The sequence below is a fragment of the Dasypus novemcinctus genome, chromosome X (assembly GCF_030445035.2).
Source record: "Dasypus novemcinctus isolate mDasNov1 chromosome X, mDasNov1.1.hap2, whole genome shotgun sequence".
NCBI classification, from domain to species: Eukaryota; Metazoa; Chordata; class Mammalia; order Cingulata; family Dasypodidae; genus Dasypus; species Dasypus novemcinctus.
In genome coordinates, this window is record NC_080704.1 from 79,086,492 (window position 1) to 79,112,350 (window position 25,859).

General features: G+C 38.8%; 1 protein-coding gene across 1 annotated transcript in view; it reads left to right on the top strand.

The window, feature by feature from the left end:
• Positions 1–25,859, top strand: part of TAF1 (TATA-box binding protein associated factor 1) — a 118,235-nt gene that overhangs the window by 69,140 nt on the left and 23,236 nt on the right. Inside the window, 3 exon segments of the mRNA XM_058291459.2 lie at positions 821–943; positions 1,725–1,817; positions 3,142–3,226. Coding sequence (XP_058147442.1) covers positions 821–943; positions 1,725–1,817; positions 3,142–3,226 — 301 coding nt within the window.

Below are 25,859 nucleotides of genomic sequence, written 5' to 3' on the forward strand. Positions count from 1 at the left end.
AAATTCTACTTCTTCCTTTTTAATTTAGATGCATTTTTTTCTTGCCTAATTGCTCTGGCTAGAACTTCCAATACAGTGTTGAATATTAGTGGTGAAAGTGGGCATCCTTGTCTTATTCCTGGTTTAGGAGGGTATATTCCATCCTCTTACCAAACTAAATTGTCATACCTTACAAGTTTAAAAATATGTTATTCTTGAAGTAGACATTTCACAAAAGAGGATAACCAAATGGCCAATAAACATGAAAAGATTCTCACTTGATTCATCATGTAGGCAACACAAATTTAAACCACAGTTAGATACTACCTCATACCCACCAGAAAGTCTACAATTAAAAAAGACTGATAATGCTAAGTACTGAAGAGGATGTGAAACAACTGGAATGCAAACTGTTTTAGTTCCAACTCTGAAATAAATTTCTTGGGTTAGGTCCCCTTATTCAAAAGTCACTAAATATATGGTCAGTGTTTTCAGCAGTATTTATATAGCTGAATGCGAGACCACAATGTTAAAACCTAACTCAGTGAAGATGTTTCTATTGTGGGACCTAAGCTGTTGATGCCCAGGGATGTATATTTTTGGCTAAACTATAAGAAGAGAAGGTAGATTACCTGACAGAGTGGTTGAAACATCCTTTTCTGACCCTTTTACTGGAATATCATTTTTCTTATCTGGACTTTCTGCCTGGAATTGAATAGTGGACAGTTCAAAGTTAAATTTCTAGGGCAAGGGTAATAGACATCTGAACCTTAACATTATCTCTAACTTTTCTGTGGTGCTCACACCTCAGGGAATGAACCTTTGCTTTGTCTCATTTCAGAAAGAAGACAAATTGGCTCGTTTAGAGAAAGCTATCAACCCATTGCTGGATGATGATGACCAAGTGGCATTTTCTTTCATTTTGGATAACATTGTCACGCAGAAAATGATGGCAGTTCCAGATGTAAGTGGTTTCTTTGTTAAATATTGTGAGGATAGATGTAAGTGGCTTCTTTATTAAGTATTGTGGGGGAAAGGAAAGGGCTATAGGGTGTTAACACGTGTATATATGTTGGAAAGTCTGGGGGTATGATGTTTTTCAATTCAAACTGATAGGTAGTTTTTAAAATTGACCATTTAGCTATATGAGTGCATCATCAATTCCACAGAGGCTGGGAATCCGGAGATAGAGAGGTTGTTGCTTCCTGATAACATTCAGTATTTGAATGCTCCTGAATAGCCCTGGGGAGAAATTAGGAAGTCAGCCAGCTTTTGATTTAGAGGTACTAATGACAGATAACAGTTTGATAATTACCCTGTGTTTGTTGTCTTTTTGTTTCACTTTTTTGTCTCTTGCAACTTTTATGTTAGGGTTGCCATGTTAATTCTGTTGGACATTTTGTTCAACAAAATTCCTCCCCAGGAATTTTGAACTGAGTTTCTTTTTGTGCTGTGAGTATGTGTGTATGTATGATACTATAAAACTTCTGGATGGGACTAGGGAATACGGACTTTTAATAGTGAGCATAGAGCACGAGTTCTTACCCTTTTAGGACATAGGAGCCCCTGAAGGAATCCAAGGACCTCTTAAATTATGTACAGAGTTTTGCATGATTATGTTTTTTTCTAGGGAAAGAATCTATAGCTTTTGTCAGAGTCTTAGGATTATTTGTGATTCAGTGAAGATTAAGACTCTGGTATAAGGAATGCTTTCCACTTAATTTTGCTTTTTTTCTTTCTACTAGTCTTGGCCCTTTCATCACCCAGTTAATAAGAAGTTTGTTCCAGATTATTACAAAGTGATTGTCAGTCCAATGGATTTAGAGACTATACGTAAGGTGGGTGATTTGATTTTAAATGCCACTTTATTTTTTTTTTTTTTTTTTTTAATTTTTTTATTTTTTATTGATTTTGTAATAATATTACATTAAAAATATATATGTGAGGTCCCATTCAACCCCACCCCCCCACCCCCCCTCTCCGCCCCCCCAACAACACTCGTTCCCATCATCATGACACATCCATTGGATTTGGTAAGTACATCTTTGGGCACCTCTGCACCTCATATACATTGGTTCACATCATGGCCCATACTCTCCTCTATTCCATCATGTAGGCCCTGTGAGGATTTACAGTGTCCGGTGATTACCTCTGAAGCACCATCCAGGGCAGCACCATGTCCCGAAGACGCCTCCACCTCTCATCTCTTCCTGCCTTTCCCCATACCCTTTGTCCATTATGTCCACTTTTCCCAATCCAATGCCACCTCTTCTATGTGGACACTGGATTGGTTGTGTCCATTGCACCTTTATGTCAAGAGGAGGCTCAGATTCCACCTGGATGCTGGATGCAATCCTCCCATTTTCAGTTGTAATCACTCTAGGCTCCATGGTGTGGTGGTTGTCCTTCTTCACCTCCATCTTAGCTGAGTGTGGTAAGTCCAATAAATCAGATTGTAGGTGCTGGAGTCTGTTGAGGCTCAGGATCTGGCTATCACATTGTCAGTCCAGAGATTCAAATCCCCTAAATATATCTTAAACCCCAACATTAACTGCACCTCCAGCACATTAGCATGAAAGTCTTATGAAGGGAGATCCCATCTGAGTCCAGATTCATCACACATAAACACCATTTCCAAAGAGGGGCCATCTGCCCTGGTAGTTAACCCCATCGGCCATGGCCATAACTCTCATGGGTCTCTTTAGCCTTCAAAGGAACCAATATCTGGGGGTTGTATCTGCTTTATCTGTCTCTCTGACTCTGCTCAGTTGTGCATAAGGGCAATCCTTCTGCCAGCCTCCAGACTCTTTTTTAGAAACTCGTAGCCATATAAACTCATTTCTCCTTTCCATTTCCCCCTTACTTTAGGTCAAACAGCATTTTAAAGTCATGTTATTTTATGTAGACAGGGATATTCTGCTGATCCTCATTGAACCTTCCGTATAAGGTCATTTTCCAGTTGCATCATCAGTTGGTAGTTGATAGTGGTCCCTCGTTGCCAGGGAGGCTCATCCCCGGGTGTCATGTCCCACGCTGGGGGGAAGGCATTGCATTTACATGCTGAGTTTGGCTTCGAGACTGGCCACATTAAATGCCACTTTAGAAGCAAGTGACTTTTTATATATATCTATATATCTGAGTGCCTGATTCTTTTCATCACAGAATATCTCCAAGCACAAGTATCAGAGTCGGGAGAGCTTTCTGGATGATGTAAACCTTATTCTGGCCAACAGTGTAAAGTATAATGGTGGGTATTTCTTTTTCCCCTTTTTCTCTTTCATCCATCAACCTGCCTTTTATCCAACATTAATTAGCATTATTAAAAATTCAAGTGCATGAAACAGCCTCAAGCTGGACCATGGAGAGAGCTTCCTCAGAGTATGATGTTTTGCTCAGTACATGAATTGATGGAATATATATGTCAGGTTCTGTGCTAGTTAACTTTATTAAAAAGAAGATAATCACTTTTCATAAGTAATTCACAGTCCATTTGAAGGATAAAGACAGTAAAAATGTAGTTTGACAAGGGCTATATATGCACAAAGTACACTAAAGGGTCAGGAAAGGGGATCTTAAATTTGAGGGTTAGGGACGGTTTCCCCCAAAAAGCTAATAAAGTTCAGTGTGTTTTTTTTTTTTTAAATATACTTAAAAATTTTTTTAAAGATATTTAGATGACAGAAATGTTACATAAAAAATATAGGGGATTTCCATATGCCCCGCTTCCTACCCCTCCCACATTTTCCCACATTAACAGCATCCTTCATTAGTGTGGTACATGTGTTACAATCATTGCACACATTTGAAGCATTGCTACTAAGCGTGGATTATAGTTTACATTGTAGTTTACACTCACTCTTGCACAATTTTGTAAGTTATGACACGATGTATAATGGTTTGTATCTGTCATTGCATGTCATTCAGGACAATTCCCAAGTTCCAAAAATGCCCCCATATTACTCCTGTTTTTCCCTCTCCCTCCCCTCAGAACTTCCAGTGGCCACTGCCTCCACATCAATGATAAAAGTTCTTCCATTGCTAGAATCATAATAAGTCTATGGTAGCATAATAGTAAGTCTACTCTAGTCCATCGTTCATTCCCCAATCTTGAGGATTCTGGGATGGTGATGCCCACTCTGCGTCTAACTGAGAGGGACCTTAAATCCCATGGGGCAGATGGATGGGACTGTCTTGCTTGCATTTGCAGACTCTGTTCCTTGAGATGGTCATTGTCCATCGTCATCTCCTTGTTAGTTGTCCTGGGTGAATCCAGTGAACTGGAGAGTAGGTGTTGCAAGTCTCTTGAGATTCAGTGCCCAGCTGGCACATGGACAGCCCAAAGATTTAAAAGTCTCTTGGGCAAACACCTATTAACTCTAGTACTAACTATAGGTTCAAATCGAAGTGACAGAAGAGCCATATGTAGGGAAACCACACCTGAGTCCAACTCTGTCATACTGGGGAACATAAATTCCCAAGTAGGGCCCAGCGGCAAGGCACTAAACTACTGAGCTATCTGCCCTGCCTATAGTGTCTGGATGTCTCCAGAGCCCTCCTATTTGAGGCAATATTTACTTTGGCAGTCAATGAAATCCTGCTGAGATGTGCATAAGTGTAACCTCAGGAATGACCTCCCAACTCACTTTAAAGCCTCCTAGCCATATAAACTCATTTGTCTTTACCCTTTCCCCCTTTTCGTCAAAGTGTTTTTCTAGTTGCATTGCTAAAAGTTCAGTTTTTTTTTTCTTAAAGATTTATTTTTTTATTTATTTCTCTCCCCTTCCCTGCCCCTACTCCCCCCAGTTGTCTGCTCTCTGTGTCCATTCACTGCATGTTCTTCTGTGACTGCTTCTATCCTTATCAGTGGCACCGGGAATCTGTGTTTCTTTTTGTTGTGTCATTTTGTTGTGTCAGCTCTCTGTGTGTGCAGTGCCATTCTTGGGCAGGCTGCGCTTTCTTTCGCGCCGAGTGGCTTTCCTTACGGGGTGCACTCCTTGCGCATGGGGCTGCCCTACGCGGGGGACACCCCTGCGTGGCAGGGCACTCCTTACACGCATCAGCACTGTGCATGGGCCAGCTCCACACGGGTCAAGGAGGCCCGGGGTTTGAACCGCGGACTTCCCATGTGGTAGGCGGATGCCCTATCCATGGGGCCAAGTCCGCTTTCCAAAAGTTCAGTTTTGAATGACTCATTTTGTTAAGCAAATATTGGATGAGCTACTAATGTATGTTGACATTGATAGATGCTACAAATATAAAGTCACATTGATATGGTCCCTGCCTCTAAATTTATTATAGTTTAGGTAGAGAAAAAAAAGGAAAAATTACAGTACTGTAAGTATTATCCTAAAAACATATGCAGAGTGCCACAGGAATACAGAGATGTGATATCTAAGTCAATAGGGTGAGAGGAAGTTTTCTAAAAGAGGGTTTTCTTATACTGAGTTCTAAAGGATAACTGGAGTTTGTTAGGCAGAGAATATGGAAGAGAAAATGTTTTAGGCAGAGAGAATAGCAATATTTTGTAAAGGCCTGAAATCACATGATAGGTTTGAGAAACAAGTTATTGGGGTTGCAGTTAAAGTTGGTGAATGACTTTTAAGTGTTTAGTGAGGGAGAGAGAGATGGGAGTAATAAAGGGCATTGTGTGTCATGCTTAAGAGCTTTTCCTTTATCCTTAGTGGGAAGACGTTGTAGGAAGTAATCTGGGAAACAATAATCAGATGTTCATTTCTGAACCATCCTGATGACAGTAGAAAATAGATTAATGGGGAAGAAATACTAGAGGCAAGAGACCAGTAATGAGGTTCGTTTAGTAATTGGGCAGAAATAATTTTAGAGCCTGAATAAAGAAGAGATGAACTCCAAAGATACTAAGGAAGACTTTCTAGCAGTTAGATAGGATAGGGGTTGAATTAGACCAGATGCAAGGATGAGACCAAACTTTCTGACTTCAGTGTGCTGATTTGAGAATCTGGTGGGAGAAGGGAGTATAAAGATGTGTGAGGAGAGATGAAGAGCTTGGATTTAGACATGTTATATTTGAGTGAGGTGTCCCAAGAGTTCGGTAGTTTAGAGAGTCACCAGCATAAAGATGGTAGTTAACTTGGGGCATCATATATAAAGTTAAAAGAACAGAGTGTAGAGTCCTAGAGAACGCTCATGTTTTCTGGGTAGGCAGAAGAAGAGCAGCTCTCAAAGGACATGAAGAAGGAAACTAGGAGAGAATGCTGTCACAGATGCCAGGAGAGGGGATAATGTCAAGGAAGAGAGAACAGTAGCGCTGAAGAAAAGTACGATAAAATAGTAACATGAGAAAGCCCCCTTAACGCTGGCAATATGGAGTTCACTGACACAACCCAGTGGTGTGGAAGAGCAGAGATAAGATTGCAGTTGTTTGGGAAGGGAGGAAGTGGAGACTCTTCACCTAGCTGTCATGGGAAGTAGAGTTATGGGATGGTCACTAGAGCGGGCTGTGGGATATATTTAGGAATATTTTAAGGTTAGCATATATGAGCCTGTAAATAGATTAGAGGATTGGATTGCCAAATCTGAGTTAATGGTGGAAGAAGTTATAGATAGGAGAGAGAAAAGGAACAATTAGTGGAGCAGAGAATCCTTAAGGAGTTGAGAGAAGCTAGGATCTCAGAGCATAGGCAAAATGATTAGTTTTAGATGGGAGGAGAAAATTAATTCACCAAGACAGAAAAGAAAGAGTAAAGAATGAGTGTGGATTAGAACAATTATTATGTGTTGGGGAAAAGCTTGAGGGTGTCCTTGCCCTATAGTTATTAATTTTTCTGAAGGATAAAGCAAGGAGTGTGCTGAGGGAGCTGTTTAGGGAAGGGTCTGGGGAAGAAGATAAACCATTAGAATAGAAGCAAAATAGAAAAGGTTGTTAAGGGCATTTTGAGAGAATTGCCTGGCATATTGAGGACTCAACTGAGAATCCACGTGATTGTATAACTTTTCTCCAGCAATATTTAGCAGCCCAAGTATTGTGGCTGTAAGTTTGCCAGCTAGAATTGAAGGGAGGGAGGAGACAACCAGAGAGACAGGTAAGGAAATCGGCACTTTAGTCAGAAAGAATAGAAAGTCCATTATCACGGAGGAATGAAAGAAAAGGGCTAGTTCAGGGAACTATACTTGTAGAACTACATTTCATTTAGGAAACTGATAGGAGATGAGCCTTCCATTTTTATTCCTTCTGGGTTGGGTTGAAAGAATCCTTTTTCCATTTTGCTCTTTTTATTGCTCACTGGAAATTAAAGAGTGGAAATGTCCTTTTTTGGGTCAGTCATTTTTTCAGTATTATTTCCTTGAAAACATCTAAAATTAATTAGCCAGAATTCTGGTAAAAGAATTGTTGATGGGCTCATAGACATCTAAAAAAAGATGATAGCCAATGATTAGCAAGCAGGAGTGTTATAGAAAGATTGCTTTACCTGGTAATGACTGGGTCAAAGACATAGGGCAGATTTATGAGAAGTTTATATAAAGCAATAAGAAAATCCCAGAAGATATTAATTAAAAAATGAGCAGAGCAGATGAACAAATCACAGAAGACAAAATTAAATAGCTAATAAACATGAATAAATACTTGTAATCAAAGAAAAATCAAAACAGAAGTATCATTTTTCACCTATACGATGAGCTAAATTTTTTTAAGGCAGATGCTCTCACCTGCTATTGGCAGTATAAAATTGAAAGTTGTTTCTGGGAAGCTGTTGGGCAACATTGAGGGCCTTAAAAATAGTTAAAGAGAACAGACTTTATAGGCAGCTAAACTTGGATTTGCATTTTGTCTCAACCACTTAACAGCAATGTGACTTTGGGCAAGTAACTTAGCCTTGGCTTTTCCATCTGTAAAATGGGAATAATGTGCCTTCCCTAGAGGGTTTTTGTCAGGATTAAATAAAATAATGCATGTGCTAAGCACATGGTAAGATTATAATCTATCCTAATCAGAGACATAGACAAAGATGTACATGATAATGTTTATATTAATGAGAAATTATAAATAACCTGAATGATTAATGCAAAGGGAATGGTTAGTTATAGTGCCTTCTCTATGATAGATTATTTATGCAAACATTAAAAGCTCTTTTTTTAAAAACTAATGGCAAAACAATGTTCACAACATGGAGAAAAGCAGAACACAAAACTATGTTTTGTATCTGTAAAATTTTTTTAGAAAGATGTATATACATAGGAAAAAAGACTGGAAGGAAACACACCAAAGTGATAACAGTGGTTCTGAAAGGTGGGATTAGAATTATCTTCATTTTCATCTTTTGTATGTTTTCTAGGTATTTTTTTTTTTACCTGTATAGAAGTCAGGGAACTCTTCTTAGAGGAGGTGACTTCTAAACTAAATTTTGAAGTATGGTGATTATAATAGCTAACTTTATTGAGTACCTACTGTGCCAAGCAAATAATCAAGTGGGTAAAGGTGGGGAAGAAATTCCAGGCAGAGAGCATATAGGCAAAAGTAGATGAAAGTATCTTAAATAGGGAAGAATAAGTAGTTGGTTTTGGCTAGGGTGCAGAATTGAAACTGGGTTTGATGGTAAGAGATGAAGTTTTAAAGGTAGATGGGGTTAAATCACGAAGGGCTATATACTATGTCAAACCAAGCCTTTAAAGGGAGAAACATGCTTTAGTAAGATCATTCTAGAAGCAGTATGAAGAATGGATTGGGAGGGAGACCAGTAAAGAAACTGAAAACAGTCCAAGTTAAAAATACTGAGGGTGTGAACTAAGGTAAGTAGTGATAAGAATGGAAAGATGGGTTCAGATTGTAGAGATATTGAGGAAGTAGAATTGTTATCTTCATAAATGGTTGACAATGAGGGGTATCGGTAAAGGGTAGGGAGAATTCCAGATAATGCCAAATACTCATGGGCTCTGGTGGAAACATTCATAAACATTTTTTAGATAACTTAATGGTCATTCCCTTTGATTAAGGAATTTGTACAAGCTTGCAAAGGCATATGTACACATGTTCTGTGCTATACTGTCTGTAATTGAAAAACATGAGTGCATTCTAATTATCCAACAGAAGGAATTTGGATAAGTAAATTGTATACTTTATGATGTTTAACTATGAAATAAAGAATATTTGTATGTTCTGATATCAAAAGATGATATCCTATAAAAGAAAAAAAAATTCAGAAAATAAAGATGATATCCAAGATGTATTGCTGAAAAGTAAGTTACTCAACAGTATATTTAGAAGAGGTCACAAATTCATATCCTGTAGAGGCCAGACAGGTAACATGAGTGATGAAATGGGTTAAGTGGGGACTGGTGAAATGGAGAGCATGTACCCTATCTAAAGGGCATTCACTATTTAGCTTAATTGTTGCCATACAGTGTAGCCAGATCTTCTGGTTTTTCAGGAGAAACAAATCCAGATTTATATGTCAGTTTTAATCTTTAAATATTGGTATCTAATGTAAATCTGTACATAGAACAAAACATGCCTCTTAGCAGACCAAATCTGGCCAAAGGGGTATTAGTTTGTGACTTCTGATGATTCCATTCGTTTTTAAAGATAAATATGTGGGAAAAAATGTGCTATTTCCAAATATGCATAGGAAAAGGCTAGAAGTATGGATACCAAACTGTTAAGTATTAAAAATGATTATCTTTCTAGAGTAGAATTACTGAAGGGAGAGATGGGAGATAATTTTCACTTCTACTTGCTTGCACTTATATATTTGAATTTTTTAAAAAATGAGTATTTTTGTAATTAAAAAAAGGAAATTTCTATTTTTGGAAGGAAGGATAAGTAAATTAGGTATCCAAAATTCTGGTTTAGGCAACTGGATGGATGGTGGTCTTGTCGACTAATAGTGGAGATACAGGAGGAGCAGTTTTGGAGAAAAGGTGGTAGAGTTCAATTTTGGATATATTGTATTGAGGTAGGACATGCAAATAAAGACTTTTAGTAGGAAGTTAACTATTTATCGGCCTAAAGCCCAGGAGGGAAGTTTGTACTGTAAGTATGGATTTTTTCAAGTCATCAGCATATGAAAATATAAATAGATGAACTCAAGTAGGGTGTAGGTACATTCCTTAAACTCCCTGATGTCATATGTAAAATATGGTCATATATTTTTCTGGCTAGGTTATCAAAGTTCTGTGTGACCCCCAAAAGTAAAGAATCACTGAAAATGGACTTGAAAATTTCTGTAACATTTAAGGGATCAGATGGTGAATGCGAGAAAGTGGCCAAAATGAAAACAGGAAAATCAGAAGAGAGTAACGTCTTAGAAAGCAAGAGAAGAGAATTTCAAGGATGGAAAATGGCCAATAGGTCAAATGCTACAGAGAAGACTAAAGAGCTTTTTCAGTAAAGTGGTAAAATCAAAAGCCAGACTGCTGGGAATATGAATGAATAGGAAGTAATAAAGTGGAATTTTGCCTCTAAAAGGAAGAAGGTAATAATATGTTGAGGGAGGTGAAGGCAGTTGGGCAAAGAGGACCTTTGTATAGATAGATGAAAGACAGAAACATTAAGGACATGAGGTCTCTATGGTGGTGGGAAGTAGACATTGAGAAAATTTCTGCCCATTGACCTCTTATTTTCTCTGTAAAGTAGGAAACTTTTGCTGAGTGGGTGATAGGGTGGGAGACAGAATTTGAAAAGATAAGGGTTTGAATTACCTGTTGTAGGAAATTGAAAAAGGAGCTGATTTATGGGGATATTTCAGAACTGCTGAGCAGCTCTTGAGGGTTTAGTTGTAGTTGGTGACCAGTAAATTTTATTGCAGCATAAATTGGCACAGTTGTGTGATAGTCTTTGTCATGTTCATCAGACCAAGTTAGGGAACTGAGAATGCAGATGATGGAATTGATTTGGGATTCCAGATTTGTTTTGTGAGTGTGTTGGAAAGATAAGAAATTGAGGGTGTAAACAAGAGAGTTTCAAGCTTCTCAGACTTTGTCTTCCTTTATGATAGAGGATTGTGCTGTACTCTTCAGTTTGGGAGAGTAGCCCAAAGTAGCTCTACCAAAGCCTGAAATTTGTCAAAGAATAGAGTATGGATTAGAGTGGACTTACTGATAGAATTCATGAACTATTATTGTAAGCAGTAATTGAAGAAAATGTGGCATTGGTGTGGAGAAAGTGGTCATGGTGGCTGCTAGGGGTAGGGAGTGGGAGGAAGAGATGTGATGTGGGGGCATTTTTGGGGGTTGGAGTTGTCCTGGCTGGTGCTGCAGGGACAGTTACCAGACATTGTATGTCCTCCCATGGCCCACTGGGTGGACTGTGGGAGAGTGTGGGCTATGATGTGGTCCATTGGCCATGAGGTGCAGCGGTGCTCAGAGATGTATTCACCAAGTGCAGTGAATGTCTCATGATGATGGAGGAGGTGGTTGTTATGGGTGGAGGAGTGGGGTGAGGGGGGTGGGGGGTATATAGGGACCTCATTTTTTTGAATGTAACCTTAAAAAAATAAAGACCAAAAAATAATAATAAAAGTACCAGAAAAAAAAAACCTCATGCGAATTTTTGCGTTAGGCTTATCTGCTTGTACTTTAACATGTTTCAGATTTCTTCCAAATTACTTTATATTTCTACCCAGCCCCCCATCTTCCAGTAAAGTTGCTGTTGTAAGAACACAATGATCCTATAGCTTACTTTGGCATATTGTTAAATATTACCTTAGTTTGCAGAGCATGGGGACTGATTAAGGAAGAAGCTTAAGCCAGGAGAGGCTTGATAGGTTGGAAGACCAGGAGTTAACCTATCTGGAACTTTCCTTGAGGTAAAAGTGAGAGAAGAAAAAAAAATCAGACAATCAGACACACACAAGGCTATGGAAGAGTCGGATATTAGAGTTGAAACTTTTAGAGGTGAAGCAGTTTTTGGTGAAGATAATATTCTGGATATAGCCATGGTTATATTTAGCTGGAGTGGAGGTGCAAATCATTGCCATCAAGATTTGCAAGAATTTTGGATGAGTGGTATATGTACGCATTATAGTAACCCAAGATGATGGGAGGGATTTGGAGTAGAGAGGAAGATTGTGCCAGGTATGTAAGTCCTTGGTGAATATGAGTTGGTTGATGGAAGAGTAAAGATTGCAAACTCAGGTGGCTTACAGGGACCAGGCAAGTAATGTAAATGAGTGAAGTTGGCCAGGAGGGGGATCTTGGTGAACTGAAAGAGTACATAACCACATCTAAAAGGGCATTTTGTTTCATCTGATTGTTTTCATCAGTGTTGCTAGGTCTCTTCTTTCAGCATCTTCAATAGAAGCTGAAAATCTGGATTTTTGTGTGATTGCAAATAGTTTTAAAAATTTTAATTTTGTGAACCAAATAAAAGTATGTGCAGGCCAAGTCTGGCTTCAATACAGTGGTTTTCAACCTCTCACATAGTAGAGAACAAGCCTCAAAGAGGGAAGAATTTTTTTTTCCTGAGGGAAAGTAAGTTAATGATTTTGTAGCTGCAGTGGACAGCCAAGAAGACTCACTTCCTTCCCTCCTTAGCCAAGGGTGAAAGAAACTTCTGAATAGGGCTGAAGGAGTTAGTGGTATCATGTGATAAGAAATGTGACTTCTGTCCTACACTGACATTTTTGAATTAAAGGTACATATGAGATGTTTCCTACTACCTAGTACTATATACAAACTAATACTTACGTTTAAAACTTAGGTTCACCAATAATACGAACCTGACTTTGTTTTTAATTAGTAGTAACAGAGTTCCTGTGGACTCAATTCCCTACTGTCATGTTGTCTCTTCATCATTAAGGCTTTGAATTTCTTGGCTATATTCACCCAATTAGTCTAAATAAACTCAGATCATTTTTGTTAGGTTCTAATTTGTCCCTAAATAAATAAATAGTATTGAAGTCTTAATCTATAGAATAATATGGAGAGTGCATATCTTTGTAATATTGCATTTCTCCAAATAAGAGCTTGTGTTCCTTCATTTATTTACATTTTCTTTTATGTCCCTCAATAAAGGTTTCTTGTTTTCTTCATATACTTTCTAGGTATTTTTTGTTTTAATTTATTCTGGTATTTTTCAATTCTTTTTGTTGCTATTGTGCTTGTGTTCTCCTTTGTTGAGTTTATTCCTAGGTAATATACAAGTTGTGCTGCTATTGTGCATATACTCTTTGTTTTCTAAGTGGTTTAGTTGGTTTGAAGAATGTGAATAGATGTTTTGGTATTGTTCATAGGTTAATATATGCTTAAATTATATCCATAATACTAGTTTCTGAGTTTATGCTATGAGTCTGCTTTGTAAATTTGGCCACTTAATTATAAAAAATAAAATTCCTTTCTTCCTTCAATGACTCTCCTTAAATTGGGCCCCAATGTAAATATTTCCATATGAAGATAGAATTTCTCACATCATTGGGGAAGACTAAAAGAAAACTCCCTCAGTCCAGTTTTAGCCTCTTGTTGCCATCTTCTCTCTCCATTTTGTTTTGTTTTGTTTTTAATCGTTCATTTCTCACTTAACTTTGCTCTGGCCTCTACCCTCCCCAGTCTTCCAAGTGAACAGTGTTGCATAATTGCCCAATATAATAGGCAATTTTCAGTCCTTTTACCTCCTCCCCCTGGGATTTGATGCTGTCAACATACTCCTTTCCTGAAAACTATGATTGGCTTCAGTGACACCTTTCAGCTCTTTTTCCTCCTACCTTTTTTTAAAAAAGCAATTTTATTCAGATATATTCACATATCCATGTAGTCTATCCAGAAGTGTACAGTCATTGACTTTTAGTATAATCACAGTGTTCTACATTCATCACCACAGAAAATTTTAGAACAATTTCATTACTCCACAAAGAAAAACTCCACACCCTTAGCAGTCACCTTTCAATACCTCTACCCTTATAGGGATGTAAGATACCTTTATATGTTGGATATTAGACACTTATTAGATAAGTTGTTCCCAAATATTTTCTCCTGTTGGGTAGGCTGCCTTTTCACCTTCTTGACAATGTCCTTTGAAACACAAGTGTTGTAAGTTTGAAGAGGTCCTATTCATTTTTTTCTTTTTTGCTCATGTTTTCAGTGTAAGGTTTAAGAAGCCATTTCCTACCACCAGCTCTTGAAGATGTTTCCTTCTAGTAGTTTTATAGTCCTGGATTTTATATTTAGGTCTTTAATTCATTTTGAGTTGATTCTTGTATAGGGAGTAAGATAGGGGTCCTCTTTCATTCTTTTGGTAATGGATATCCAGTTCTCCCAGCACCATTTGTTGACGAGACTTTTGTCCCATTAACATGGACTTGGTAGTTGTGTCAAAGAACAGTTGGAAAAAACAAAACAAACCAGTTGGCTTAGAGGTGAAGGTTTATTTCTGGACTCTCAAATCAGTTTGGGTAGGATTGATACCTTCATGATATTTAGTCTTTCCATAATCTTTCCATAAACGTGGAATATCTTTCTATTTGTTTAGGTCTTTGATTTCTTATAGCAATGTTCTGCTAGTTTTCTGCATATAGGTCCTGTACTTCTTTGGTTAAATTAATTCCTAAGTATTTGAGTCTTTTTGTTGCTCTGGTAAATGGAATTTTCCCCGATTTTCTCCTCAGATTGTTCAGTACTAGTGTACAGAAACATTACTTACTTTTGTGTGTTGACCTTGTATCCTGCCACTTTATTGAACTTGTTTATTAGCTCAAATAGCTTTGTTATAGACATTTAGGGATTTTCTAAATATAGGATCACATCATATGCGAATAGTCCACAGAGTTTTATTTGCTTTTTTCCTATTTTGATGTCTTTTTTTTTCTTGTTTAATTGCTCTAACTAAAACTTCTAGCAAAATAATAATAATGGTGACAGTGGATATCCTTGTCTTGTTCCTGATCTTAGAGGGAAAGCTTTCAACTGTCCCCCATTGAGTACTATGTTGGCTGTGGGTTTTTCATATATACCAAACCTACAAAAAAAGGTTATCCTTTCTGCTATTCTTGCCTCACTGTTCTCTAAGCCTTTTTCTCCTATTTTTTTCTTATGAGCTGTTTAAGTCTTCCTTTAATAATTCCTGCAAAGGTAGATTTCATTTTTATAGACTCTCTCTGTTTCTGTTTATTTGTGAATATTTTAAACTTGCCTTCATATTTGAAGGACAGTTTTGCCGGATAAAGAATTCTAGGCTGGCAGTTTTTCTCTTTCAGTATCGTAATTATACTATTGCTTTTTCACCTCCATGGTTTCTGATAAGAAATCCGCACTAAGTCTTACTGTGGGTGTCCCTTGTAAGTGATGGTTTGCTTCTCCCCTGTTGATTTCAGAATTTTTCTTTATCGTTGACGTTTCACATTCTGAGTAATATGTATCTTGGGGTAAGTCTGTTCATATTTATTCTGATTGTTCTGATTGGGGTGTGCTGTGTTTCTTAAACAATCTTAAGTGCATTTCTTTCATGAGAGTTGGGAAATTCTTTCATGAGAGTTGGGAAATTTTCAGGCATTATTTCCTCAAATACTCTTTCTGTCTCTTTTCCCTTCTCTTCTCCTTCTAGAACTCCATGACACGTGTGTTGTGCTTCATGTTATTCAACTACCTGGGCCTCTGCTCAATTTTTTCCATTCTTTTCTCTCTCTCTTCTCTTTGTCCAATTTCAGCTGTTCTGTCTTCTCTATCACTTATTCCTTCTGTCATTTCAAGTCTGCTGTTCTATGCCTCTAATGTGTTTTTTAAACAAATCAATTTTACCAATACTTATTAATAAAGCATACATTTCATCCAAGGCGTACAATCAGTGGTATTGGCATAATTACATAATTGTGCTTTTATCACTTCAGTCATTATTAAAGCATTTTCATTATTTCAAAAATAATAAAAATCAGAAAAACAAGGAAATTCTTCGCCTTTCAATCTCTCTATGCTTCCCCTGCCGCACACAGCTGCTATTTCTGGATATTCTTGCACATTTATTTATTTTTAAGAAGTTTTATTGAGATATATTCACATACCCTATGATCTGTCTAAAATGTATATTCAGTGGCTTTTAGTATAATCACAATTTTGTGCATTCATTACCATAAGCTATTTTAGAACAATTTCATTACTCCGAAAAGAAAAACTCCACACCCCTTTGCAGTCTCCTCTCAATCCCTCTATCCTTCCCCAGCTTTACATAAACACTAACCTAATTTCATCTTTTTAAATTGGTTTGTATTTACATTTTATATAAATGGAATCATACAGTGTGTAGTACTTTGTGTCTGGTATTGTTCACTTAGCATAATGGGTTTTTTGTCTGATACTAACATTTTGTAACATTAACATTCATTTGTTCAGTTTCAAAGAAAAACAGTCTTATATATGCAGTAATTCCCCTGTTCCTATTTCACATGAGGTTCTACTATGAGATACAGTCCCATGTTACTTTTTTAGCTTTCCTTCTAACAATATACACGATCCTTACAACCACTTTCCCTTTCAACCACTGTCTCTCATTTCCCTTTTTTTTTTAGATTTTTATTTTTATTTCTTTCCCCTCCCCGCCCCCCGTTGTCTGTTCTCTGTGTCCATTTGCTGCGTGTTCTTTGTCCACTTCTGTTGTTGTCAGTGGCACGGGAATCTGTGTTTCTTTTTGTTGCATCATCTTGCTACATCAGCTCTCCGTATGTGTGGCGGCATTCTTGGGCAGGCTGCACTTTATTTTGCACTGGGTGGCTCTCCTTACAGGGCGCACTCCTTGTGCATGGGGCTCCCCTATGCGGGTCACCCCTCTGTGGCAGGGCACTCCTTGCACGCATCAGCACTGCGCATGGGCCAGCTCAGTCAAGGAGGCCCGGAGTTTGAACTATGGACCTCCAATGTGGTAGACGGACACCCTATCCACTGGGCCAAGTCCGCTTCCCTCTAATGTATTTTTTATCTCACCTATTGTGTCTTTCATTCCCATGAGCTCTGTTATTTCTTTATTCACATTTTCAAATTTTTCTTTTTGCTCTCTCAATGTCTTCTTTTTTTTGTTTGTTTGCTTGCTTACTTTGTTTTTGTTTTTGTTTTTTTTAATTGATTTTGTAAAAATATTACATTAAAAAAATATGAGGTCCCATTCAACCCCACCACCCCCACCGCACCCCTCCCCCCCCCCCCCAGTACACTCACTCCCATCATCATGACACATCCATTGCATTTGGTAAGTACATCTCTGGGCATCTCTGCACCTCATGATCATTGGTCCACATCATGGCCCACACTCTCCCCCATTCCATCCAGTGGGCCCTGGGAGGATTTACAATGTCCGGTGATTGCCCCTGAAGCACCATCCAGGGCAACTCCAAGTCCCAAAGGCGCCTCCACATCTCATCTCTTCCTGCCATTCCCCATACCCATCAGCCACCATGTCCACTTTTCCCACTCCAATGCCACCTTTTCTCTGTGTACCTTGGATTGGTTGTGTCCGTTGCACCTCTATGTCAAGAGGAGGCTCAGATTCCACATGGTTACTGGATGCAATCCTCCTGCTTTCAGTTGTAGGCACTCTAGGCTCCATGGTGTGGTGGTTGTCCTTCTTCAACTCCATCTTAGCTGAGTGAGGTGAGTCCAATAAATCAGATTGTAGGAGCTGGAGTCTGTTGAGGCTCAGGGCCTGGCTATCATATTGTCAGTAAAAAGATTCAATCCCCTAAATATATCTTAAACCCCAATACCAACTACAATTCCAGTAAAGTAGCATGATAGTCTTATGAAAAGAGATCCCCTCTGGGTCCAGTTTCATCACGCAGAAACACCAGCTCCAAAGAAGGGCCATCTGACATGGCAGTGAACCCTATCTGCCATGACCATAGACCCCGTGGGTCCCTTTAGCCCTCAAAGGAACCAATACTTGGGGGTTGTATCTACTTTATCTGTCTCTTAGACTCTGCTCAGTTGTGCATAAGGGCAATCCTTCTGACAGCCTCCAGACTCTTTTTTTTTAGAGACTCATAGCCATATAAACTCATTTCTCCTTTCTATTTCCCCCTTACATTAGGTCAAACAGCATTTTAAAGTCATATTATTCTATGTAGACAGGGATATTCTACTGATCCGCATCGAACCTTCAATTCAAGGTCATTTTCCAGTTGCATTATCAGTTGTTAGTTGATAGTGATCCCTTGTGCCAGGGAGGCTCATCCCTGGGTGTCATGTCCCATGCTGGGGGGAAGGCATTGCATTTAGATGCTGAGTTAGGCTTTGAGACTGGCCAAATTTGAGTAACATGAAGGCTGTCAGGAGGAAATTCCCAGGCACAATGCTGCTCTAGGCCTTGTTCTTATTTCAGGCATATAGGCTCACAAGCATAGTCATTAGTATCAGGGGCTCACTGTTAGACCCTCATTCCTTCTCGGTCCTTGCCGCTGCACCTGGGGGACTGCCGCTGCTCCCCTAGGGACCACGGCACAGCACCCCCGGCCAGGGACCCAGTACCCCCCAGCTGTAGTTTTTAATTGTTGCCACTATGAGTATATCCAAACATTACCATGCACCCTGGACATATGCCCTGTATAGCTCCCTGTCAGCCATATATCACCTGTCAATAGTATCCTATACCAGTATTCCTCTGCTGCCATTGTTGGACCACTCTGGGAGCCAGATCAATGTCTTCTTGACATCCTTCATCTCTTTAGCCATATTGTCTTTCGACTCATTAATTTGATTTTGGAAATTTGTGTGAATCTCATTGATTAGTTATCTCAAATCCTGTGTCTTATCTGGGACTTTGCTATATTCTTTTGCTTGGGCCGTTTCTTCCATTTTCTCAGTATGACTTGTAATTTTTTGCTGATGTCTAGGCATCTGATTAGGATGGGGAGTTTACTCTCTTTTGTAGAGATTTAGTGGTGGAAGGCTTATGTTACTGCCATTCTTGGATTCTTGGTTCAGTCTCCTGTAGGTCTTTAGGATTGTCCCTGTTGCTTAAACCTGGGCCATGGACCCAGTGATGGGTTGCAGATCCATTTCCAAGGACCTTGGTGAGGAAGGCTGTAGAGGCCAGAAAAAGCATCTCTCACTTATTTTTTTATCTTTTAAATTTTTATTCTCCCACTCCCCCGAAATGGCTACCTCATCTGTCTGTTCATTGTCTGCTCATCTTCTTTTTAGGAGGCACCTGGAACTGAACCCGGGACCTCCCAGGTGGGAGGCAAGTACTCAGCCTCTTGAGCCACTTCCACTCATGGGTGCAGCTTATTATGGCCTGTCTTTAGAAGACACCAGGGACAGAGTCCAGGACCTCCCATGTTGGAGGTGGGCACCCAATTGCTTGAGCCATTCTGCTCCCCACTTCTTTTAATTTCCTGACGTGTACTTCCTTGGTCCACCAGCAGATGGTGCTCTTAGCAATCTCAGTTCAAAGCCTGGTCAGAGTATGTTGGCTGCAACATGGACTGGACCAGTGTGATGGAGGATCTTGGCCTGGAGGTTATTCAGAGCCTTGCAGTTCAAACTTTCTCAGAGGCTGTTGAACCTTTGCTGGCAGCCCCTTCCCCTTTCCTGGGTAGGAAATAATTCCACTCCCCTCTGTGTCCTCAGCAACCAGTCCTGGTCAGTAGGGAGGGTGATTGAGAGGGTTGGCTCTCTTTAGTCCCCCTAGTTCCCAGGGCAAACAATGGCATGGCCCCTCCCAGCTTAGAAGGACTTGTGGGACATAGCAGACCAAATTTGTTGGCCAAAAGCTGAATCAGTCTTAGGCTGCATCCGTCTGTCTCTCGTTTCCTGGGAAGGTGGATCCCTGCAGCCCCCTCTGTCTGTATCTGCCAGCCTGAGGTCGGAGAATTCAAAATTGTCTGTTCATACGGTGGGAAAAGGGCCCTGGTGGCTGAAGCTGCAGCTTCTACTCATAGTCTTTCCGTTGAGATTTTTTTTCTTGATTCAGGTTTTTTGTTTGTTATTTTATCCATTGAGATTTTTTTCCTGTGCTGTTCTCTCCTGGGTGGTGTCCAGCCTTCCTCTGGTATCCTAAACCCTAGAACAATATTTCCAGACCATTTCTGCCTGTCCTCTGGCTGCTTTTCTGGGAGAGGAGAGTCCTGTGTCTTTTCTAATCCACCGTTTTCCTTCCTCCTACCTTTTAACACTATTCCTTCAATCTCCTTTGCTGAGTATTTTTCTACCTATTATAATTCATCCATCTCATTACTGATGATTCTCAGCTCCATTCTAGCTAAGATTTATGTCTCCAACTATCTGCTGCATATTTTCTCTTGGCTGTCCTAGAGGAATATCAAACATACCTCAAACTGAACTTACCATCTCTCCTTCTAGCCTTCTCTACTCCACCTTTCTCCCTTCATCCTTATTTACTCACTCCTGTACTATTTTATCTGGGTTTAGTGGCACATCTGTATATCACTTAGTTGGTATATCTAGAAACATCATCATCTTTCTTTCCTATGGTTAAGTCCCCGACATCTAATACATCACTAATGCTGTCCGTGTATTTTGCCTAGATTATTACAGTAAACAGTCACCTGGTCAGTATCCCAGCCTCTAGACTTAATTCCTTCTAAATTATCATCTGCATTTTTGTCAGACAGGCCTCTTCTTTAAAAATAAAAACAATAGCCTACCAACCCCATTAAGATGGTGGAGTGAGATGCTTCAGGGCTCTGCCTCACAGAAGCTTTGAACTATGAGTAAGAACTGGGAAAAAAAAAACTTTCTCAAAGCTCCAGACAATATTTAAAGGACTGCAGCAATAGGGCAAGTGCCAAATCAAGAGAAGGACTAATTTTCTTGATATCAGGGCATCCTGGCCAATTCTTCCTCCATTCTTCACCTGCTTGGGACGGAGCCAGCCTATGTTCCCAGTGCAAATTGCTGATCCTGGTTCTGGAGGGAGCAGAGTAACTTGTGCACATAGTGTGAGCAAGGATGTTTGGCCCAGTCTGTCTAGTGGTAGCCTGGGGAACTCACCATCCCAGAACTTATCCTGTGTGTGGAAGGTAGATCACAGAGCTCTCCTACAGAATATTATGGGAGAGCAGTCAAGTAGTTGCCTGGAAGAAAGAATCGATGAGAGGCTATACAGTGTATGCCTGGGACCTTGAGGAAACTGTTTCATAGGGAAGAGGAGATATTCAGAAATGTGTAAAGAGGGGAATTCTAGGACTACTCATGCATGCTGAAAACCGCATAGACAGGAAGAAAAGAAGCATAGACGGAAAGCAAAAGAGAGGCCCCTACACTTTGGCCTGGAGCTATTCTCTGAATTCATTGTATGAATAAACTCTGAAGGAGAGCCCTGGCACAGATAATCTGCAAAGACTGGGAAAGGTGTTCCTCCACCCCCTTTTTTTTCGTTCAAGGAAAGCGCTTTCATAACACTAAGAATACAAGACTAAGGAACAGATGCCACAGAGTCTTAACTTCTAGGAATAACACAGTAAATTTCACAAATGGCAACAAAAGATTATAAAACATGAAGACACAGGGCATGATGGTCCAGGAAAAGGAGAAGATTAAAGCGTTAGTAACCAACAAGGAAAGCCAAATCAGGGACATACCAAAGACATTTTAAAAATGGTCCTAAATATGCTCAAAGATCTAAAGGGAAACATGGACAAGAACTTTAAGGAAATCAAGGAAATGACAGAGAGGCACAAAGAGAATACCTATAGAGAGATGGAAATCATGAAAAGGAAACAAACAGCTGAAGACCATAGTAACAAATTCCTTAGAAGGGCTCAGCAGCAGATTAGAGCTGGTGGAAGAAAGAATTGGGGAACTTAAAGATAACAATTGAAATTATCCAATCTAAGGAGTGGAAGAGAAAAGTAAACAGATTGCAGTACCTGTGAGACATCACCTGGCGTACTAATATATGTATTGTGGTTGTGGGAGTCTCAGAAGGAGAATAAAGAGGCAGAATATTCAAGAGAAATAATGGCTATAAACTTTCCTAATTTAAGGAAAGACATGAATACACGTATCCAAGAAGCTTAACAAACCCCAAACAGGATAAACCCAAATACAGTTGCCATGGCATATTATAATCAGACTGTCCAATGCCAAAGATAAAGAGAATTCTGAAAGCCACAGGAGCAAAGCGATGTGTCACATGCAAGGGGGCCTAATAAGATTGTCAGTTTCTCATCAGAAACCATGGAGGCAAGAAGGCAGTCGAATGATATATTTAAAGTGCTGAAAGCAAAAAATTGCCAACCAAGAATTCTAAATCTGGAAACACTGTCTTTTAAAAATAAGAGTTTAAATTATTCCTAAACAAAAACTGAGGGAATTTGTCACCACTTGACCAGCATAATAACCAGAGATGCTGAAGAGAGTTCTGCAGGTTGAAAGGAAAGGACACTAGACAATACAACAAAGCCCCATGAAGAAATAAGGATCTCCAGTAAGGATAACATCGATAAATATAAATGCCAGTATGATGGTATTTTTGGCTCATAACTCCTTTTTACTTCCTACGGGATTTAAAAGAATGCCTAAAATGATGAATCGGATTTTGCGCTCATAATGTATAAACATGCAGTTTGTCACAGGAACTATAAAAGGTGGGAGGACACATGGATATAGGAACATAGTATGTATATACAATTAAAAAGTTAAGTCACTAAGCAAAGAAGAATGTTAAGAGATTTGGGATATTAAATTTAAGCCCCATGGTAACTACAAAGAAAATAAGGGAGAATATGCGAGCTCATCAAGACAGAAATTAGAGTACAAATTGTCAGGATCAGGGAGAATGGAGAGGTAATGCAAAATGTAGGGTTTCTGTTTGGGGGGATGTTTCTGAATGTCTCAGTAATGGAAGGTGGTGAGGCTACCACAACAGTGTAAAATATAAGTAATCCCATTGAATGATATACCTGAGTGTTTGAGATAGGAAAGTTAATATATGTTCTCACAATTTTTTTAAAAACATCTAAAGAGAATGACAAGTGATTCTGGACAGGATCTAATAATGGAAGAGTAGTAGGCACAAATGGGCGTTCTTTTCTTGAACTTGATAACTGCACTTAGCGTGATTACATAGCTGAATATCCTTGTTCTCAGATCTGCATGGCAGTAGTAAGTGTTCAAGGAACATGATATATACAACCTATATTCAAAGTGTTCAGAAAATGAATGGATGGATAGATATGTAGATGGGTAGAATGATATGGCAAAATTGGGAAAATATTAAAAGTTGATGGATCTGGATATCAGGGATAGGAGCACGTTGGCATTCTCTGTATGGTGTTTGTATTATTTTTTTAACTATCTTGTATGTTTGAATATATTTCAAAATAAAAAGTTAAAAAAAAATAAAAACAGTAGTTCCTCCTCTTTATACAAAGATCAAACAATATAGAAATACAGGGAGCAGATGTGGCTCAAGCAGTTGAGTGCCCACCTCCTACATGGGAGGTCCCAGGTTTGGTTCCTGGTGCTTCCTAAAGAAAAAACAGTCAATGAACAGACAACGAGCAACAACAACAACAACAAAAAATGAGCAGGGAGCGGATGTGGTTCAAGCAGTTGTCTACCTCCCACATGGGAGGGCGGTCCTAGGTTCTGTTCCCAGTGCATCCTAAAAAGAAAAAACAATGAGCAGGCAATGAGCAAAAAAACAAACAATAAGCAAAAAACAATGAACAAACAGGTGAGGGAGCCATCTCAGGGGAGGAAAAAACCAATATAGAAATACATAAAATTAATACCTCTGCTTACCTTCCTGTGCCTGTCTCCCATAGTGTTACTCCCCAGAGGTAGTGGTTTGGTGTATATACATCTGTAATTTTTCTGTGCTTATACAAGGCATGCTCTATAAATACACATAGGTTTTTTTAAATGGATTTTTTAAATTTTTAAAAAATTTTGGTTTTTTTTTGAAGCTACATAGATCACAAAAAATGTTACATTAAAAAATATAACAGGTTCCCATATACCCCCCCACTCACCTCCCACCTCCCCCACTCCTCCCACATCAACAACTTCTTTCATCATTGTGGCACATTCATTGCATTTGGTGAATACATTTTGGAGCACTACTGCACTGCATGGGTTACAGTTTTACATTGTAGTTTATACTCTCTCCCGGTACTTTGAAGGAATAAAATAAGGTTTAGAGTGGACTTAATGGTATTCTACTATAGAACTATTGTGACTAGTAATGGAAGAAACTGTAGCATTGATGTGGAGAAAGTAGCCATGGTAGTTGCTGAGGACAGGGAGAGGGAGGAAGAGATGTGATGTGGGGGCATTTTCGGGACTTGGAGTTGTCCTAAATGATATTGCAGGGACAGATGCTGGACGTGAAATACACAGTTTTTTTTTTTTTGTATAAATTGGTTATTAAAAAATAGATTAAGTGAAAAACCTTGTGCTCTCCGGAGGGGTGTGTATTCTGTTTGTATTGAGTGAAGTATTATATATACATGTTTCTGTTTTAGTTGGCTTAGAGTACCATATAAGACTTGTATTTCCGTATTAATTTCCTGACTAGATGTTCTGTCCATTATTGAATGTTATTTATTACCTTTCTCCAACTGTTAATGTGGAATCATCAATTTCTCTTTACACAGTTTTTAAAATTTATTTTTGTTCATTTTACAAAGATTGCTGCTGTTATAATTATTCTGTAATTAACTTTTTTTGCTCACATATATCCTGCTCCTCTTTTATTTATTTGTTTGTATGTGTATATTTTAAGAGATACAGGAATTTGAACCCAGGACCTTGTACATGAGCTATATCCACTCAACTACTGAGCTATATCCGCTCCCTTTTTTTTTTTTAATTTTGAAAGAATCATAGGCTCAGGAAGGCTCAAAATAATATAAGGAGACCCATGTACCCTTTACCCAGCTTCTGCCAGTGATGACATCTTAATGTAGCTGTAGTTCAATATCAAAACCAGGAAATTGTTATTAGTATAACACTGTTAACTACATTACAGTCCTTTTTAGTGTTCACCTTTTTTAAAATCTGCATTCATGTGTGTGTGTATAGTTCTGAGCAATTTAATGCCCTGATGAAATGTGTGTAACCATCACAATCAAGATTTAGAACTGCTTTATCATCATTGAAGAACCCCCTCATGGTACCTCTTTGTATTTCCACACCCACACACACATGCACGCACCATCACTGTTCTGTCCCCTGGCAACCACTAATCTGTTTGCCTTCTCTATAGTTTTAACATTTGGGCATGTTAATATAAACCAAGTAATAAAATATGTAACCCTTTAAGATTGCCTTTTTTTCATTAAGCATAATTCCCTTGATATTAATCCAAATTATTGTATGTATTAATAGTTTTTTTTTCATTCCTGAGTAGTATTCCATTGTATGGATGTACCAGTGTTGTAAGAGTTCCAGGTGCAAAGCCTTTAGTAGTATATGATTTGCAAAGATTTTCTCCTAGTCTGACTTGTCTTGTTTAGTCCCTTAACTGTGTCTTTTGAAAATCAGAAGTTTTAAATTTTTATGAGGTCCAGTTTATCAGTGTTTTCTTTTATGATTTGTGCTTTTGGTGTTGTATTAAGGATCTTTGGAAAGAAAATGAGATTCCTTAGGCTTGACTTGTCCCAAGATAAGTAGAAGAGGTGAGTAGTTGAGAGAGAAGACAAGGAAAGACCAGCAAAAGACCTTTTTGTATATAGGGAGAATGCTTGTTCTGAGAGCTTTTAAGACTTGTATGTATCTTAAAACATTCCCACTATTTGTTACTTTGCCCTTTCTCCTGGTAGATGTAGCAATAAAAATCCTGAGAAGACGAAAAAAATCTTGTCTAACCCAAACTCACAAAAGTTTCTCTTCTAAAAGTTTTTAGTTTTATGTTTTACATTTAAATCCATGGTCCATGATCCATTTTGAGTTAATTTTTGTATATGGTATGAGGTTTTATGATAAGGTTAATTTTTTTTTGCCTGTGGGTGTCCAGTTGTTCAAGC